Source organism: Pantherophis guttatus, chromosome 2 (genome assembly GCF_059756535.1).
Source record: "Pantherophis guttatus breed Tessera chromosome 2, ASM5975653v1, whole genome shotgun sequence".
NCBI lineage: Eukaryota > Metazoa > Chordata > Lepidosauria > Squamata > Colubridae > Pantherophis > Pantherophis guttatus.
This window is the reverse complement of record NC_142064.1, coordinates 194,801,291-194,821,591: the sequence shown is the minus strand read 5'-3', so window position 1 is coordinate 194,821,591 and position 20,301 is coordinate 194,801,291. Positions and strand designations below refer to the sequence as shown.

Below are 20,301 nucleotides of genomic sequence, written 5' to 3'. Positions count from 1 at the left end.
CCCATGCTGGGAGTTGAAGTCCACACATCTTAAAAGTTGCTGAGGTTGGCAAACAGTTAATGAGATAAGATTGTTGCACAATTTCATGCACAGAATATGCATCAGTGCTAACTTGAAAATAGAAGTAATATTGCAAGGAATGACAAATGGGAATCACTTAATGAACTAGATGTTGAATAGGCAGAATGCCCTATAGCTTCATACTGTTACATCTAAATTCTTCAGAACAAATCCAGCAAACTTCTTTTGGCACATATTTTTTTAATGTTCACTACCTAACCCAGAGATGCTAATGTTCATTACCCATTATCATTATCCTTCAACACTGTCAAACTATTTACTAACTCTGCACTACTATTAATCTTCTCATCGTTCTCACCACCCATCTCCTTCCACTTATGACTGTATAACTGTAATTTTGTCACTTGTATCCTTACTATTTATATTGATATTGTTTCCTGATTGCTTATGACTATCATTAAGTGTTATACCTTATGATTCTTGACGAACGTATCTTTTATTTTATGTACACTGAGAGCATATGCACCAAGAGAAATTCCTTGTGTGTCCAATCACACTTGGCCAACAAAAAATTCTATTCTATTCTATTCTATTCTATTCTATTCTATTCTATTCTATTCTATTCTATTCTATTCTATTCTATTCTATTCTATTCTATTCTATTTTCATTAGTGAAATGAAGCCATTGTGCTAACCTGTTTTAACATTTAGACAGTTGAAGAAGAAGCTTTAATCAAGAATAATAATACATGTAAAGACTTCCTCATTGAAGCCATGAAATATCACTTGCTTCCTCTGGATCAGAGACAGCTGATAAAAAATCCTAGAACCAAGCCAAGGACTCCAGTCAGTTTGCCAAAGGTAAATAATGTTTCCTTGTTGAAAAAAATCAACACCGATAGTAATTCCAGCCCAAGCGTAAAAATATGTTGGCATTGTATTCCAGTAATTAACACTTTTTCTACCCAAATGTTTTTTCTATTTAGTATTGATATAATTTAGAATATATTTACCCTATTATAGGATAGGTACAGTGCAAAGAAAGCACAAAGGAGAAGATTACATCTAGTCTTCCTATAGATGTTAAATGTTGGCATGTAATTGGATGACCATGAATATCAATTCAGATTAGCCAGTTTGTAGAGGAACAGTTTAGTTTTGGGCAAATGTGAATTTTTGAACTTTTTTGTTAGATATATTATTTATTTATTTGATTTCCATAGTACCTATCTCAACAAGTGACTTACATAAGAATGCAAACAAATATTAAGCATAGATTTAAAATGTGAAAATACTGTTTTTATTAACTTGATTTCATTCTGTCTTTCACATTCTAAATTCCTGTACTACTATCTTCTGATATTAATCACCATTGCCAGGCATTCATAGAATTGTCATATGTTTCCAGGCTGTTAACAAAAACCTGTGTTTTAGATTCCAAATTACTGGCCTTTTCCAAAGCAATATAGTTTATTAAGCCAAAGTGCAGAGGCCTCATCCAAAGATAACAGCAGCAACTTTCTGGCCGTACTTTTAATTTTAATATTTTGCATATGTCAAATTGCCATGCTTCTATTATAAAACATTTTTTTTCTGGAGCAATTTTCTTTTACTCCGTTTAATGCACTCAGCTATTTTGGGAGATAACACAGTTTAAGAATTATTTTTCTAAAGGTGTATTTCTATTGAAAAGGCTGTGATTCTATGGGATTTTTTAAAAACAATAATTACTTTTTCTTTCTCACCAAGATAATGATTGTGGTGGGTGGGCAGGCACCAAAAGCCATTCGAAGTGTAGAGTGTTACGACTTTGAGGAGGAGCGATGGGATCAGATTGCTGAACTTCCTTCTCGGAGATGCAGAGCAGGTACGTTTTGTTCTTTATAATGGCCTCAATCACTATTTAAATACTATTTGTTCTATTATTTATATATTCTGCCACCTGTAAGTAATTACGAAATATATCCATCACCTTACTGCCTTTCTGAGTAAGCAATATTACGCAAAGTACAGAAAAATGGTAAATTTTGTAAGAAAAGGAATTGGACACATGACAACAAGACAAACAGGGCTCGTTCATTCTTTCTTACAACTGAACCACTTGCTTCATTTTTTGTGGTCACTCATTTTTTATACTTAGTCTGCCTTCAATCAATATTGATTCATTGATTCATTCTATCCGTTTTACACACAGACTTCTTAAATAAGCAATTCTCAGTGCATTCAACTTCTATGTTGTTCATGACACGTCTAGCTATTGTTTCTTTGTAATAAAACTATTTGCACTTATAGACAGCAATCTTGTAGATTGCTTTTATCAACAATCTGCATACTACCTACACCTTTACCACTAGCATTTACACATCTTAAAATGTCTTTATTTATTTCCCCATAATCAGCATGCGAGGTACACAGATTCATTTACTTACTGTAGTGTTTTATTTTTGACTTCGTGTCCTCTGTTGAACATAACTATCTTGACATTTAGTTTCTTAATTCCTGAGGTTTTTCAGTCAGCCCCAGAGTGTAGAGAAACGTCTCTGTTCCGGAACTGAAAATCCTCCATGGCTGAAAATCTTGCTTGGATTTCAGGAGGGTTTTTTTTCAGCCAGCCCCTGAGTCAATAAGTTTCCCTGTTATCTCTGGGAGCTGGCTGAAAAAGCTGCTTATGGAGTCCAGGCTTCTTATCACAGCCACCTTTTAACAGTTTCATTTTACAAAAAGTCAAGTTGCAAAGCCAGGCCCAGAGGTTCCATACCATTCTTAAAAAATTAAATTAGTAGTGCTTTATCTATTTATTTAAAGAATGTATGTGACTATTCACTTTAACCAAATAACTCTGGACAAGTAACAAAACAAGTTCATAAATCACACATTTATGTGAAACACTACAAAGCAATAGCAGTTAGACATATACCGCCCCATAGTGCTTTTACAGTGCTCTTGGAGTGATTTACAGTGTCAGGATATTGCCCCCAACAATCCGGGTCCTCGTTTTACCAACCTTGGAAGGATGGAAGGCTGAGTCAACCTTGGGTCCCGTCAGAATCGAACTCCAGGCTGTGAGCAGAGTTTTCTTGCAATACTGCATTCTTGCCACTGCGCCACCAGGGCTCCTTAACATAATTACCTAATTACAAATAACCTTATAGCACAGAACACAACAAAATACACATACCAGGCTTCACTAACATCCTGGCCTCAGTGTCTGAAGGAAAGCCAGATCTTCAGGACCACTCAGACTTTGGTGGAAGGCGGTTCCATAGGATGAGTGCTGTGACAGAATAGGCAAAGCCATTTGGGTCCCACTGGATGACATTGCTTCCTAGAAGGGACACTGACCCTGCCAGGTCTGATGGGACAGACAGAAACCAGGGGAAACAGGGAGTCTTGCAAGTAACCTTCCCCTGAGCCATGCAGAGCATTAAAGGAGAAAATCAGCACTTTGAATTGCCTCTGGGAACCAGTGCAGTTCATTAGCGGTCGTGTTATGTGAGCATATCCACATACCCCAGCGGTAAACTCCAGATTACACATGCTACTGCTTTTTGGACTAGTCCTGGATGATCATCTATTTGGTGAGGATATGCTTTTCAAACCTGCCTGCTGCCCCCCCCCCCCAATTTTGGGAACCACTAATGAACATTAATAATAATTAGAATTGAATTAGCCTTTGCTAATAAGTTCTCTAAATACATTATAGCAGCTGCTAAAAGCTATTTAATACACTGTGCTAAAATCTTGTTGAGTGTAACCATCGAATATGCAATTGCATATTACTTATACATCATTCGAGGAAAGTTCATCAGAAATTACAGGTGGTTGTTGAGACTACTTGGAGCCTAGTCCAGATTTATATTTGTATAATATTTGAAATAACTCATACTGGTTGTTATCAAAGGTATCTTTTGACTGGTGGATTATACCTATTGAATATAGATCATGTCAATGCTAAAAGCTGCCAGAAATTGATAATAGAAAAGGTTAACGTGGTGAATCATGCAATCAGAAGCTGTTAGATGAACAGACACTCTCTTTTATTATTAGTTTTTTAATGATTCCTATACTTGCATGTAAGAAGTTGGAATAGGAGTTTTGTGGTAGGCAAAGATTGATTTGCTTAAAGCTTTGCGCTCTCTTCATTTATTTTTAACAGGGGTGGTATTCATGACAGGCAAAGTCTATGCGGTGGGAGGTTTCAATGGCTCTTTGCGAGTTCGGACAGTCGATGTGTATGATGCAGTGAAAGATCAGTGGACATCTATAGCTAGCATGCAAGAAAGGCGAAGCACTTTAGGAGCTGCTGTGCTCAATGAGCTCCTGTACGCTGTTGGTGGATTTGATGGAAGTACTGGTAAGCTGATGCACAAAAGCCAGCCCCAATGGGAGAATATTCAACTCTTTATTCTTAAGACTTTCTTCTGGAGTAAGTTCCTCTGTTCATAAATACAAACTTTGGCATTCTGTACCTACTTTGTGACGTTCTCATTCATTTTAATAATGATCTCTCAGGAAAATGGATGGAGCTGAAGCCTAATTTTTAAGGGTGGTTAATTTTGGCTTGAACCATGGGAAGAAAAACTAAATGTTTACTTAAGAAAATTCATTGCTTCCAATTGCCACCATAATGGGTAGTTAATCAGATTCTACAAAAACCCTTCATTGAACTTCTCTTCCCTGTTAGGGAGTGGTTTTAGAATGCCCTGTTAAGCATAGATCAATAATAAGAACTGGGGTGTTATTCTCAGGGGTGACTTCTTATTGCAAAAAGCTCATGATGATCGCAATAGGTAAGGATAGTGTTAATGCCTGAAAAAGAAGCTTCCTGATTAACAAAGGAGCTCTGGCTTGCTTCCTTCCCTTTGTTTGCCTGAAGGGAAATGATCATTATGAGATGAATTCTGTGATAGGAAAACACAGTGTTATGTGTTTCCCCTTTTCATGTTTTCAAACTAGGTCTGGCATCTGTGGAGGCTTATAATTATAAGGTCAATGAATGGTTTTTTGTGGCGCCTATGAACACAAGAAGAAGCAGTGTTGGAGTTGGAGTTGTAGAGGGTAAGACTTTTCTGTTTTGAAGTCACTACTATTTTATTTACAGTGATGCAACATTGCAACGATCAATATCACAAAATCACATCCAGCCAATTAAGCGAGTCAGAGGATGCTTGATGTTTTTTTCTCTAAATACATCTCTGCCATTCTATAAGTACAACTGTCTCTGAAAGCTTAGTTGGTCACGTTTTCCATGTTCCCATATTTTCTTCTTATTAAAAGTGGCAATTGTTTTTTTATTCCATGTCCTGGAAAGAAATCAAGAAATTAGTGAAAGAAAGAGTTTCTGAACTGGTTAATATGTGTCATTTATTTATTTATTTATTTACTTATTTATTTATTGGTTCGATTTATATGCCGCCCTTTTCCGGAGACTCAGGGCGGCTTACAGTGCGTTAAGCAATAGCCTTCATACTTTTGTATATATCTGCTTAGTAGGGCTTTTGCCCCCCCCCCCAAGTGGTGTTCTTTTTTATACAAAGTCAGCTTATTGCCCCCACAAACTGGGTCCTCAGTTTACTTACCTTAGAAAGGATGGAAGGCTGAGTCAACCTTGAGCCTGGTGAGATTTGAACTTGCAGTAATTGCAGGCAGCAGGTGTTACTTAACAGTGCTTTAGTCTGCTGTGCCACCAAGGCTCTGTCGGTAATCCTCAACTTAAAACCATTCATTCAGAAACTATTTAAAGTTACAACAGCACTGAATGAGGGGAGCTTAAGGCCCCTGAGTTTTGGCTGATTTTAAAGTGTCAGTAACTACTCATGCTTTCACTTTATAATAAGGAAAAAAAAAACCCTGAAATGATTGCTGCTTGAAGCTGGAGCTTTTAAAAAGCTTCTTGCTTTATAAGAGTTTCTCATTGCCTTGATATTTCATTGGAAATGCCCAATAGAAGCATATTATAACTATTGCCACCAAATTTGTAGATATTCAACAAACTTATGTCTAATATGTGATAATCAGATGAGCAGTGATTAAAAACTGGTTATTAAATATTCGCCATATATTTTCCTTTAATTGATCCTGTTGACGGCTGTTGCTAAAATTCTAGGTAAACTCTACGCTGTTGGTGGTTATGATGGAGCATCACGCCAGTGCCTTAGTACTGTGGAGCAGTATAATCCATCTACAAATGAATGGTCTTACGTTTCTGATATGAGTACTCGGCGCAGTGGTGCAGGTATTATATCCCAAATTATTATTATTTGTTTACTTAAAGTGTTAGACTTCTGTAACACACAGCAATATTTCCTTTTATGTTGTTGTTTTCTCAGTTCTTTGTGTCAATCTCCTTATGGCCAGGTTGATAGGCATTCAAGTCAAAGCAGATAGTCTCATAACAGGCTGGAGTAGATAAATATGGACCATCTAAAAAAAAGTAGAATGTAATATTGATTAGCAAGTTGGTATGTTCAATGGACTTAGTTCTATAAACATCTGTCATGATTACTGATGACTAACTTGAAGTCTGCTTCAGATTGACAATTCAGTCTAGGCAGTATTATGTTCCAGTAGTAGCCAAGATTGACATATTGACATTGGACGTGGAATATTTATAGCTACAGCAATTCCTTTTCACAAATGCCCTTGCAGATGTCATGAACATGATTAGAACGTAGAAGTGACTGTCTACTTGCCTCATGGCTAAGGCTGCTTCCAGAGAGTTGATTTTTTCCCCTATTACTTTCACATTTCATGGTACACATTAGGAAATGGATTACTAAGGGAAAACGTCTAGTTGGCCACTCTAGGAAGCACAGCACTTACTGGCAGTAACATCTCTTAATGGTTAAAAATAGTTTTTTAAAAAAAAGACAGGTTGTCATGCTATTTTGCCTCTTATTTCCGAGATTGGAAACATCAGCCCACTGTTGAGAGAGTTTGGGCAAGAGTTAAAGCTTCTACCTCATCCTTCCAAATGCCTAAAATGCCCCCGCAAAGAAATAAATAAAAGAAAAAAGAGGCTAAAAATATCAATTCCCAGAGCCTGGAAAAAGGGTGCTTAGGTAGCTTCAGATTTTCTCCCCATTCTAGGCCAATTTTGTAATCCTTTCAAGGGGATCAGACTAAATGTCTATGGCACGGGTATCAAACTCGATCGTGTCACGTGACGTATCGTAACATTTCACAATGTTTTTTCCCTTTGCGGAGCCGGGGTGGGTGTTGCCTGCGTGTGATGTATCTGGCCCGTGGGCCACCAATTTGATAGGCCTGGTCTATGGAGATTCTCAGTCATCCAGGTCATGGTTGTCCCAAAGGTGCTTTTTCAAGAGGCAACTGGACTTTCTGTTTTTTTTGATTTTGAAGATGTTTTGTTTCTCATCCAAGAAGCTTCTTCAGCTGAAGAAGCTTGGATGAAAAGTGAAATGTCTTCAAAGAAAAACCAGAAAGTCCAGTTGCCTCTTGAAAAAGCGCCTTTGAGATGTGGACCAGACTAGAAAACTAAAGTTATGGATGCTAATGCTATTTTTATTATAAAAATACAATTACAGAATCTTGCAAGACTCTATGCGCTTCCCCCTCCCTCCCTTTATTTTTATGAGAACTAGAGAAAGTTAAATCAAATGCTTTCTCAGATTACATTTTTGCCCTGGACTCAGATTTCTTTTATCTGACCATTGTATTGATTGTGGCTCTTCCTCCTGTTCCTCATGGTTATTCTTTCTGCCTCTTACAAACTCTTAATTTTGCGTAATAACTACCCCGATGGGTACTGGACTGTTTACCGTTCTGTCAGGGCTATGCTTTTAGCACAGCGATTTATCATCCCTGACTAGAAGTCGATTTATAATAGATCCTGAAACTCCCTGTTTGGCTTTTTAGGGGTTGGTGTTCTTAGTGGTCAGCTATTTGCTACTGGAGGGCATGATGGTCCTTTGGTGAGAAAAAGCGTGGAAGTGTATGACCCTGGAACAAATACATGGAAACAAGTAGCAGATATGAATATGTGCAGAAGAAATGCAGGTATTTTCCTCCCATATTTCTCTATCACTATTCAGGTATAAACAAAGCAATTGAGGGGAATATTAATACCAAGGATATACAATAATAAATGTGAGTCTTTAAAGCACTATAGCACTTTTAGTTACTTTAGTAATAAAAAGGTCATGATGTCTTATTTTAAATTAATGTTTGATTAAGTCTACGTACTTTAACTCCAGCAGATTTGAAAATATTTGTAAAAATAGTGTCAAATAAATGCAGGACATTTAATACCCTTTTAAATTACAGGTTTCTATATCTAGGATTTGTAAAGAAATAGACAAAATGCACACACAGAGAGAATATTATTAAGAGAATATTAAAATATTTTAAAATGGCAGAATTATGGAAATTACAGTAAAATGTAATTGAAAAGCGACATGTACAGAGTTTGGTAAGAGAAGGGATAAAGCTCAAGAATAAATATATTTATTTTAAAGGGTTTCTAGATATCTGAAATTTGACCTTTTTGTCTTGTAAATCTCATCATTGCCAGGTCCCAGAACAAGCATTTTAAATAGGGTATTATTGCTTATTTTTAATTAATTAAATGTTAAACATAAGGGGGATATAGTTCAATTCATATTTATTGCAGAATAGATGTCATGATTAAAGCATATATATATGTATGTGTATGTGTGTGTGTGTGTGTGTATATATATATATATATATATATATATATATATATATATATATGCATGCTTCTGCTAATAGTTTATTTTAGTTGTTTTCCAATTATGAATGACTAGAATTATATAGATTGCTTTTGAGATCTCGTAAGTAACAAGAATTTTCAGATCCTTTTTTCATTTTTATTATTTTTCACTTTTATTAAGGATTACCATATTTTTCAGAGTATAAGATACAGCTTAATTTTTGGAGAGGAAAATGGGGGGGGGGGAATCTGCCTACCAGGTATTCATCTGGCTAGCGTCCTTAGTCTGGTCAGCTTCAGCACATTAGTTTGCTGATTTTTTATCCCCTGCTTGGGGATAAAAAACCGGCTTCTAAGGCACAGCTGAGAGGAAGCAGCAATGAAAAAAAAAGGCAAAGCACAGGGGGTGGGGGAAACTCGGCTAGTGCCTAGTTAGGGCTGAAAAAAGCTTCTAAAGAATAGCTGAAGTTGGAGCAAAGCATAGCAGGCAAAGCTGGGAAGATCGCTAGCTAGTGCCTCATTAGCGCCTCGTTAGGGCTGAAAAAAAGCTTCGAAAAAGGTACATTCCGAGTTTACGACGCACCCAAATTTTCAGCTCTTTTAGGGGGGGGGAAAGTGCATCTTATACTCTGAAAAATACGGTACAAACACAACTATTGATAGTCATTATTTGTTACGCATGCAGGTGGGCTGGCTTTTCACAAATTATATCTTCTTAATGGTTAGAAAAAAGCAAAAAAAAAGGATACAAGCAGAAAACCATTAGTATGACTGACAAAATGTGTGTGATTTCAGTAAATAGTGAAATAACAGGTGTTAATAATAAAAATCAATGTTAAATTTGCCCTTCTGTCTTGTCATGACAGCAGCCTATAAAAATTAGAACTTCTACTGTACTGTTTTTGTTCTCTGTAGGTGTGTGTTCAGTGAATGGACTTCTTTATGTAGTTGGGGGAGATGATGGCTCTTGCAATTTGGCCTCTGTAGAATACTATAATCCTGTCACTGACAAATGGACACTATTGCCAAGCAACATGAGCACTGGAAGAAGTTATGCAGGTAAGCAGTGCATTGGTCTAGACTGGCATAGGATGACCGGCAAGTTGATTATATGTTGTTTAACTTCTTTCTATAGCTCTTGCTGAGTATTGCTTTTCTTAACTGAATCGGATAGGATTCCAGATCTTTGCTACATGTTTGCTAATGCTCTTCATTAGATTTACCCATTGGCGATTTAGCGTTGTGCCATTGACATGTATGTAACTATGTAATCTCCACTAACAGGTGTATTAAATTGTTCTGGGTAGCCTTAGAATGTATATACTTAAACTCTCAATGACATGACTTTTAACTGGGTCGAATGAGACACCATACGGCGCCAATTTTTGAACCAAGGTACTTCAGATAGGCTAATTTACATAATGTGTCCAAAATCTGGGATTCATGATTGCTGAGGGAATGAAATGTGATAAGATGTGGCTCCTTCAATGCTATTGGCTGCTGCAATCACATGATCTTCATTTTCAACATTAAGTGACAATTTCCCAGCCAGTCCTGCAATCCCTTTCTCCATCCCCCACACAGCAGCAGGCATTTATCTATTCACTAGAAAAGGAAGAAGGGAAGAACAGCGAGGAAAGAACATTTCCCGGCCCATGCCACCTTCTTGTGCACTTCCCCAATCTGTGCCAGCTCTGATCCATGCCAACCCCACACATCATCCCTGACTCCCATGTGCCATGGCCCATATGTATCCTCCCAAACCCACCTCACCCCATGCCTGTCCTGTGTGCCTTCCCTGACATATGCAGCACCTCTTGGGTACACCACACACGCTTTCCAACTCAAATGGCACCTCTTGTGCACCCCCACATACCATGTCTTATTTGCACATACCCCAGATGCTCCCTCCCTCCCTGAGCACCAGCCGCTTACCTGCCTGCTGGCTTTTCAGTCTCACATGGTTCATATGAGAAATCTTGGAAATTCTATCTCTCAAAAACCATTAAGACAGGCTCTAGAAAATGCTTATGAAACTCATGATAAAGTACATGATCTTTTGACCTTTCAAGTCCTAATGGCAATCATTTTGGGAGAGGCTCTGTCAGAGCACATGACCTACAGTATATCATCTGACCTATAATTGTCCAATAATATTAATAAGAACCCAGTTGAAGTCTACTAAATAAAATGACAAGCCAAACTATAGCTTTTGACTTTCAGAAGCTCAGTTTCTGTGTCAGAATGTATTAGGGACACATCTAGAAATAAAATATATTATAAAATAAAATAAAATAAAACATCAGAAAAAGACTGCACTTTAAAAAAAAAAATGAAATTAGAATTAAGGCCCAAAAAAGAGATCTTAAAAAAACTGACTGTAGTTTTTCAAGGGGATGAAGTTAAATGGCCTAGGCTCAGGATATTTGTCGGACCCCCTGCAGCCAGCAACAATCTCCAATTGCCCGGTGCGTTCCCACAGACAGGGCCTCCTCAGGGTGCCGTCGGCCAGACAATGTCGGCTGGCGACCCCCAGGGGGAGAGCTTTCTCTGTGGGCGCACCCACCCTTTGGAACCAACTTCCTTTGGAGCTCCGGATGGTCCCTGACCTTCGCTCGTTCCGCCGTGATTTGAAGACCTGGCTGTTTCGCAGCCTGGACTGATGGGGGGGGGGGGGTTTCTTAATAGATTTTAAATTGTTTTAATTTGGACTTTTAATTTTATATTGTTTTAATGTGCAATTGTGCATTTTATTGTTGTGAGCCGCCCTGAGTCCATTGGGGATAGGGTGGCATATAAAACTAAACTAAACTAAATAAAACTTTAATTGTACCCCATGCGGTAATTACAGGACGGCAGTTGGAATGAATAATAATTTGATGGCAGCTGGAATAAAATTCTCTCCTTGCATCCACTAAAACTGCTTGGGTGCTTTTGGGGTCGTGGAGAAAGTGTAATTCATTGTAGAGGCTTGAAAAATATCTCCCACAATTTTTAAAACATCTCACCTGCTCAACAAAAGTCTAGAATCATGTACCGTTCAGGTCTGTCACTAACACGTGGTGGAGATGTTTCTCAAACCTTTACAATGAATTACAATTTCTCCATGATCCCAAAAGACCATATTTTTCTATTTTTATTAAAAATGCAAATTCTCAATTAAAACACAGCATTTTTTTTCTTAGTAACAGTATAATAGAGTTGGCAGGGATCTTGGAAGTCTTACAAAGTCAAGGTGCTGTCCCAGCCTAGCAGCATAGCTCAAAGAGGATTTGTGGTGCACCATAGCTGTGGGGCTGCCAGAAGCCCCTGACCTGCAATGCAAAGCCTAGTTCTGCCCAGTGCAAAGCTGCACCTGGCCCTGGAAACCACAGCTGCCACAGTCCAACTGCAGTCACTCTTGCCACTCTACACTCGGAGGTCCCTGCCATCCTATACTTTGCCACCCCAGCTGACTTTCACAGTGTTTTTATTCCTGCTGCTGGCAAGGCTTGCCTGGCCTGGCCTTTCACAAGGCAACTCTGGCCACGTGAGGCCACCTTCTCCATGTTTCTTAAGGAAATTGCCGTGCATGACCTGGGGAAAAGCCTCCTGTGGCCAGCAGCTGCCTCATGATAGGCCATGCTGAGCAAAAAAATGGTGAAGGTTGGCTTAACCCTGGACCCTTTTCAGTCTGGCTTCAGGCCTAGCTACAGCACTGCTACAGAAACTCCTTTGGTCACACTGATGGATGATCTCTGGCGAGCCCGAGATGGGGGTCATTCCTCCATCTTGGTGCTACTTGACCTTTCAGTGGCTTTCGATACCATTGACCATGGTATCCTTCTGGGACGACTAAGGGAGTTGGAAGTGGGAGGCATCGTGTTGCGGTGGTTCTCCTATCTCTCTGGTCGGTCACAATCGGTGTTGGTAGGAGGACAGAGGCGACCCCTAGGCCCCTTGTTTGTGGGGTGCCTCAGGGCTCGGTCCTCTCTCCCCTCCTATTTAACATCTACATGAAGCCACTGGGTGAGATCATCCGACGATATGGGGTGAGATATCAGCAATACCCTGATGATACCCAGCTGAATATCTCTACCCCATGTCAATTCAGTGATGCAGTGGATGTGATGTGCCGGTGCCTGGAGGCTGTGAGGGTCTGGATGGGAGTCAACAGGCTCAGACTTAACCCAGACAAGACCGAGTGGCTGTGGGTATTGCCTCCTAAAGACTATGTTGATTGTCCATCCTTGGTTCTGGGGGGGGAGAAATTGCCCCCTCAGAACGGGCTCGCAATTTGGGTGTCCTCCTAGACTCACAGCTAAGATTAGAGCAACATCTGACAGCTGTGGCTAGGGGGACCTTTGCACAGGTTCGCCTGGTGCACCAATTGCGACCCTACTTGGATTGGGAGGCTCTCCTCACAGTCACTCATGCCCTTGTCACCTCACGGTTAGATTATTGCAATGTGCTCTACATGGGGCTACCCTTGAAAAGTGTTTGGAGACTACAGTTGGTCCAGAATGCAGCCGCGCGAGCTATCATGGGTGCACCTAGATACACCCACATTAAACCAATTCTCCGCGAGCTGCACTGGCTTCCTATTGGTCTCCGGGCACAATTCAAGGTGTTGGATATTACTTTTAAAACCCTACATGGCTCAGGGCCAGGTTATCTTCAAGACTGCCTTCTGCCACATAGCTCCCAGCGACCAGTAAGATCCCACAGAGTTGGTCTCCTCCAGGTCCCATCAGCTAAACAATGCCGGCTGGTGGGCCCGTGGGGGAGGGCCTTCTCTGTGGCTGCCCCAACTCTCTGGAACCAGTTACCTCCTGAGGTCCGGACCACTCCCACCCTATTGGCCTTCCGAAAAGTGGTGAAGACCTGGCTTTTCCGGCAGGCTTGGGGCCGTTGATCTCGCTGTTGCGATCTTGTGAGATCCAGCCATGAATGGTGTGAATAGGTTTTAATGTTTTAATTTGTAAATGTTTTTATAATGGTTTTTTAAATGTATTGTAAGCCGTCCTGAGTCTTCAGAGAAAGGCGCCATATAAATTGAACTAATAAATAATAATAAATTAATAAGGCAACAGGCAGCCAAAAAGGCATAGATATGGGAGAGTGGTGGATAAGGGGGAGTTGAAGAATACAAATTCGTGAAGGTGTTAGGGATAGGATTAATGTAGGTGGGCTTCCAAGCACCTGAATTTTGATCACTGCAACAGCCATAACTTCAGGGACTGGTTTGTTAGCACTGGCATAATTTTGGCCGATCACTGAACAAATGGTGATAAGTTGAAGACTACCCGTATGGTTGTTTGTATTGTTTTTCATTTATCATTTTATAACCAAACTGTATTTTTCAAAGGAAGTGAATTAGCAATTTCTCATAGACTTTCTAGTAAATTACCGTATTTTTCAGACTATAACATGCATCAGTGTATAAGATGTACCAAGATTTTGAAGAGGTAAGTAAGAAAAAAAAGGGGGGGTTGCCCTCCCCGGCCCCCAGGAGCATTCTGCAGGCCTCCCAAACCCTTTGCGCGCCCCATTTTTCGCAAAAATGGGGCCATTTTTTGCAAAAATGGGACTAGCAGGGTGGGGCTTCAGGAGGCCAAAAATGGCTGTATTCAGTGTATAAGACGCACCAACATTTCCACCCTCTTTTGGGGGGTGGAAAGTGCACTTTATACTCTGAAAAATATGGTACTCAGTGATTAACAACTGTGTCAATTTTTGCTGATTACTTCAGGACTGGGTACAATATTATGCTTTCAGTCAATAATAACTTCCATCAATATTATGCTTTCAGTCAATAATAACTCCCATCGGTGGTATACATGTGACAGAATAATACGCCTGTTTGGAATCTATCTGCTGTAACAATGATAAGCAAAGGAGACTTCATTTGTGAAAGACTCACTAGTTGAAGGCTCAAGAGCTTGAATGTTTCATTGAAGTGAAAATTAGTCTCTAATCAACTTGAATAGAATACATTGAGTACCCATCTACTTTTCTCCCTTGCAGGTGTAGCTGTGATCCATAAACCATTGTGACACCCATTTGTGTGAATGCAACACAAGAAATGATGTCTGTCTAGTTGTGTTTTGGAAGACACGGGGGATTTTTAATTGCCATACTAACGCCGCACTTCTAGTCTGACAAGCATATATAATAAGAGCATCCCTTTCTTCTCAACATGCCACTGCTGGGAACAAATTCCAGAAATAAGGTGTTGCTTATTTTGTGGGTGTTCTGTTCTGTTTTTGTGTGAGCTGTTTTATGTACAGCCAGGATTGAGATTGAAGTGAATTTCTCAAGAAAGAGGAAATGTTTCTCTACAGCTTGTGACTGGGAGAAACTTTTTTTAAAAGAATTCTTTACTACTGACAGTGAATTAAGTATTAGACGTAATTTTTTACTTGGTTATAAATACTTAATTACACCCACAGAAACTAGAAAAACTGTCAGGGAAGCCGACCCGAAGTTTATTTGCTGTATTGTATCCAATCTGTGTACATATCCTATTTGACTACTGTAAATGTATAATTTTGGGTGCTGGAAGTATCCACTGTATGATTTTTCTCTTGTGGCAAAAACCCAGATTCATCAAATTGGCTTGATGAGCCAAGTAGTGTGTTTCTCTGAACTTCAAATGCCCAAACACCAGAAACACCGTTGAAATGCAGTGTTCCACTGCTTTTTGAACAGACTTTTTTTTTTCTCAAGGTTGACTTTGGTGGAGTGGAGTGATGGGGAAATGTAATATATTCGTTGGCAACAATTGAAAAACTAATCAGAAAAAGCAAGCTGAACCTGCAATCTGTTTTTGGTACTGTGATATTGTGTCATCTTCAACAGTGTAGAACAGGCCTGTCAAACTGGCGGCCTGTGGGCCAGATGCGTCATGTGCAGGCCACGCCCACTCTGGCTCTGCAAAGGCAAAAAAGTCACAATACGTTGCAATATATCATGTGACGCAATCGAGTTTGCCATCTGTGGTGTAGAATGATGGAAATATGCCACAAAGTTCCACATTGCAACTTTTATGACGATTCGGGGATTTCAGGTGGACCATAAGCCACTTAGGAACAGACGCAGTATTGTGCCAGGATGATAAGGTACTGCCAAGTACAAGAGCAGAGGTAATTTGGGGCAAGGTTTTCTATGGAAATGCATCTTCAGAAGATCAAAGGGGATATCAAGAAGACTGGAACAATCTTCTAGGAAATCCCAGCTAAGCTTTGATTAGAAGGAACTGGGTTCCTGCATATACCTCTCATGCATTTGACCATACATTATCAGTTGCCCAAGATATTTAGAACTTTTAAGTGTCTTTCACTTCATCATCGTTTAACTCTTCTAGTCAGAGCTATCCTTCCAAATGTTATCCACACGTTTGCTGTTCTATATGTAAAAGCAAAAATGATTTGGAATTAATTTATTCTAAAAAAAGGAAAGGTAAGTGACTTCTCAGAATAGGGAAGATGTCCAGCTATACAACTTTATCTATATCCAATCCTATTATAGCTAAAAAAAAATTTTTTTAAATCAAAACTACCACCACATGGAAAATAATTCTGTTGCTCAAAATATATTCTTATTTTCTTCCAATTTTTCAGTCAGGTAACATTCCCCAAAGCATCTATTTCCCTATTCGTCACTATCTTTTTCTTTAATACATTTTCTGTTTTATTTTGATTTAAGAAAAGCATTTAAATCATTTGTCTTGCTTTCACTTTTTCTGTAATTAAAGCAACTGTGAAACATTAGTGAAGCAGAAAATGCAATTGAACATAATTTTCAGTAAGTGTTTCTAAAGGCAAGACTGGATTATTTTTTTTATAAGGGATTTCTTCTTTTTAAAAACAAACTCTTTACATCTTAATTGTTCTTTTTTGTATATTGGCAGAGAGGGTATAGTACCAAAGGGTAAGAATGCACATAGAATAATTATAGCTGCTGTTTAAAACTCTTTGAGCAGTAAACTGATTATTGTCTGTTTAACACATACTTTAAGGTAAAATACATGGCATTTTCTTCATTTGTCTTTCTTCCTTTTTACTAAGGTTGCCTGTCACTAAGGAATTTATTTTTTCAAAGCTGGGAACAATAACTACATTGCATCAATTGCATTTTCTATACTGAGTTTGAGGGTGAATAAAGTACAGCTTCCTTTTCTCCACATAGAAGTTCCATTCAGAGTCATTGAATATGGACCTCCTGTGGCAAATCTCTAGTCCTTCTGAGGAAGATTTGAGAATGCCATGGAGATTTTGACAGAGCTTAGTCAGGCCTGGCTCGGATGTTTATTGCTGAGCAATAAATGAGTTGAGTTGACATTTAGCTAAAAGCAAACAAGTCTCATCCTGCCTGAAAGTTAAACGTGAACTAGGGCTTTGCATGTGATGGTAGTAAATAACATTAAATGCTTTATAAATAAGTAGACATGGAACAGGATTTAAACTTTCTATTTTTCCCTCACTACCCACACAAACCTCCCAAGAAGATTTGGCCACCATAGTTTTTGCTCAAAAATCTCTAGGATGATGTCTGAGTATAAATTCTGTCATCCTCATTGGGGAATCATCTGGGTGTGATTCTGTTAATCCTGCCTGTAGCACATGTGAATCACGCAACAGGTGAAAAATGCTTCCAGTAATCTGCATGTGAAGACCACGGTATGTAAATCAGTCACGTCTTTGAACTATGATGAGATTTTTTTTCTTTTTGCTCTGTGATGCTAATTGAGGAATTTGCGAAGTAGTAAGATGCCATGTTTACCTCATTTGATGATGCAAGTATTTCTACAAATGTATATGCACTAAAATCCAACTTCTTATCAAAGCTATATGCATGCTACATTCCACCACTGATAGGCAATGTATGTTGCTGTCTAGCTCTACTATAAAGTGGCCCCTAGGTTCCCATGTGACAAACGGGGGTGGGTGGGGGAATTAGAAACTCGTGTGCTGGCTGTTCATAAACGGCATTGGTTTCAGCTAAGAGCCACTTATCACTAGCAAATGGTATGTGTCACTCTTCTGTGGGTAAACTTGCAGGGTTAATGCAAGTCAAGTGACCTCATTTCTCAGCTATGCAATATTAATAATTGTGACACAACAACCAGCTGCAATTGCCCTTTCAAAGCGCTTTTGAAATAACTTTCATTTGCACCATGCCAATTCTGAGCCGCAGCTTTTCAAAGATTGCCTTTTTATAGGGCTTGGAAATACAGCTTTAGAGCTGGCAAATTTAAATGTAATTATTTTTGTAAGATAATTCTTAATGAGTTCTTGGATCTCTTTTGATGTTGGTGGCAATTATGATTAGTGTCTAATCCTTACACCATGGGCCCAATTCTCACCAGCCATTTATTTATGATGGCTTATGGAAAGGACACAATCCTGCTCAATGTTAATTAACAGTGGACTGTTACCTCTATATTAGTAAGATTCTGAACTAAGGCACACAGCTATGACCACATGTTCATCTATTGGCTTTTTTTTTCTTAAGAAAATGGACATAATTTGGCTTCAACTTGTACATCAGGGTTGCTTTATTTTCTCTTTGGTTCTCTAGTAACAATAGGCTCTGCAGCTCAATGCTAAAGACAAATTTAGAAGCAGAGTCTCTTTCCAAGATGGCTTTGAGAGAGCTAATCTTGTTCAAATATTATTGACTGAAGCTGTTTTACAATCTCTTGTCCAAAAGCTGACTCATTTGATTGTGAAATAATCTTCCATAAATCCGGATTATAGATGCAAAAGTTAAAAACCATTGCGAAAGACTGTTTTTATGTCTGTGCTCCACATATGCTCCTAAACATAGTGCAGATTTTCCTTCGTGGAAGCTTCTGGCAGAGAATCCCGTCCCTCCCCCACTATTTTAAAGGAAATCTGTATGACGCCAACTAAATTGGGATGGATATACTATTAATTTTCTCTTTTTCAGTTGCTGTTGTAGTTCATTAGATGGTACATAAGCGGGGTGCAAAAATCCAAGATTTTCATGTGTCTCTGTTGCCATCTAGTTGCTGCCTGGATTTTTTAAAAAAACCCAGAGATCAATGAACAGCCTAACCTCATTGATATTTCAAACTTAAGAATTTCAGCAATTGAGGTTTGCAACCAGCGAGCTTATTGGAGAAGCTTATGTCTAGATATTAAAGCACAAAGTACTACTGTATTTAAAATGAATTCAGAACCAAGTGCTGTATTTATGTGGCATCTGTAAATGGGGCTAGTTTCTCTGCCCTAGTATTACAAATTAGCTGCTAGCTTTATTTGAATTTGGGTATCAATTGGCTTAAATAAAGTTCAGACAGGTTAGCTGGATTTCATTTTATATGCAACTAGCTTTAGCCAGATTCTGTCTATATATATATTCAATAGACCCTGAATAACACTGCATGGTTAAGCAGTGAAAAGGGAATTATTTTTATTTTTTGCACTATATGTATATTGAATACTTTGGATATTATATTATTTACCTTTTCAATCAAACGAATGCATGCGTCCACTACTTAAATGGGCTTGTTTCCTGCTTATGGGTAGGAATCAAGAGTTACTTGAAGGCACTGAAGGAAAAAAAAAAAACCTTTTAAAAGAATTCACATTTAGAGCATAACTGAATTAACAGATTAGGGTAATATAAATTGCACAGTGTTTCTGAAAACACAAAATGATTACTTTTGTTTGAATTTCAGACATTTAGAGATTGTCTTTTGCAATCCAGTTTTCAACTGGATTCCATTGTTTGTTTCTAAATTATCACTCCAAGTTAGAGTTTAATCCTGGATTATGGATAGATGATGATTTGTTGCCATGCAAAATCAGGAGGGAGCCTGTAAGATGCTGCTGGTGCTTATAATGGTTTGGTTAAGGCTGACATCTGAATGTGCTCAATATGTGATAAGTATATCATATGATAAGAATCCAAAATACTTTGTTTCCAATATCCTAAATTATTTTATTTTTTTGTGTGGTAGCAATAAACACTAAGAGGTTTAATTTATAAACAATGTTTAAACATAACGTTTAAGATACAGTTTAAGACTAACAGATGATTATAAAGGCAAAGCTTTTTTAAAAAAATAAAATAAAATAAACTAGACTGAGATACAATGTAGCTGTGATCCTGTACTATTTACAGCCCAATCCTCTGCATGTTTGCCTCTGCATACTCATTTTAAACCAGGATTGTCAAACTCTCGGCCCGCGGGCCGGATGCGTCACACGCTGGCCACGCACACACCTGTTTTAGCGAAGGGGGAAAACGACCCGATAAGTCACATGACGCCGTGAGTTGACACCCCTGCTTTAAACAATGGGAGTTAATTCTAAAAAAACCTGCACAAGATTGCAGCTGTAATTGGTTCTATGACCCTTCAATCACATTGCCCATAATATTGATTTGATAACTCTTTATACCTGATTAATGCTGAAGGAGGAACTGGTTGGTAGTGCGATTCTATTTCCCCGCCTTTCTTTCGGCTTCAAGACTTCATAAAAATGTTAACTTGTCAACAGGAAGTTATATGTATTTTCTAGAACATTGAATTTTGGTTGAATAAAGTTGAGCAAATGAAACTGATCTTGCATTTCTTC

General features: G+C 38.7%; 1 protein-coding gene across 3 annotated transcripts in view; it reads left to right on the top strand.

Annotated features, from left to right (window-relative positions):
- KLHL3 (kelch like family member 3) overlaps positions 1–14,920 on the top strand; it is a 46,649-nt gene extending 31,729 nt beyond the window's left edge. For all 3 annotated transcript variants that reach the window (XM_034403422.3, XM_034403432.2, XM_034403439.3), the window contains exons 8-15: positions 733–882; positions 1,771–1,888; positions 4,178–4,375; positions 4,978–5,079; positions 6,128–6,256; positions 7,900–8,040; positions 9,629–9,772; positions 14,720–14,920. In XM_034403422.3, coding sequence (XP_034259313.1) covers positions 733–882; positions 1,771–1,888; positions 4,178–4,375; positions 4,978–5,079; positions 6,128–6,256; positions 7,900–8,040; positions 9,629–9,772; positions 14,720–14,748 — 1,011 coding nt within the window. In that variant the 3' untranslated portion in view covers positions 14,749–14,920. The remainder of the gene's footprint in view (positions 1–732; positions 883–1,770; positions 1,889–4,177; positions 4,376–4,977; positions 5,080–6,127; positions 6,257–7,899; positions 8,041–9,628; positions 9,773–14,719) is intronic.
- The last annotated feature ends 5,381 nt before the right edge of the window (positions 14,921–20,301 follow it).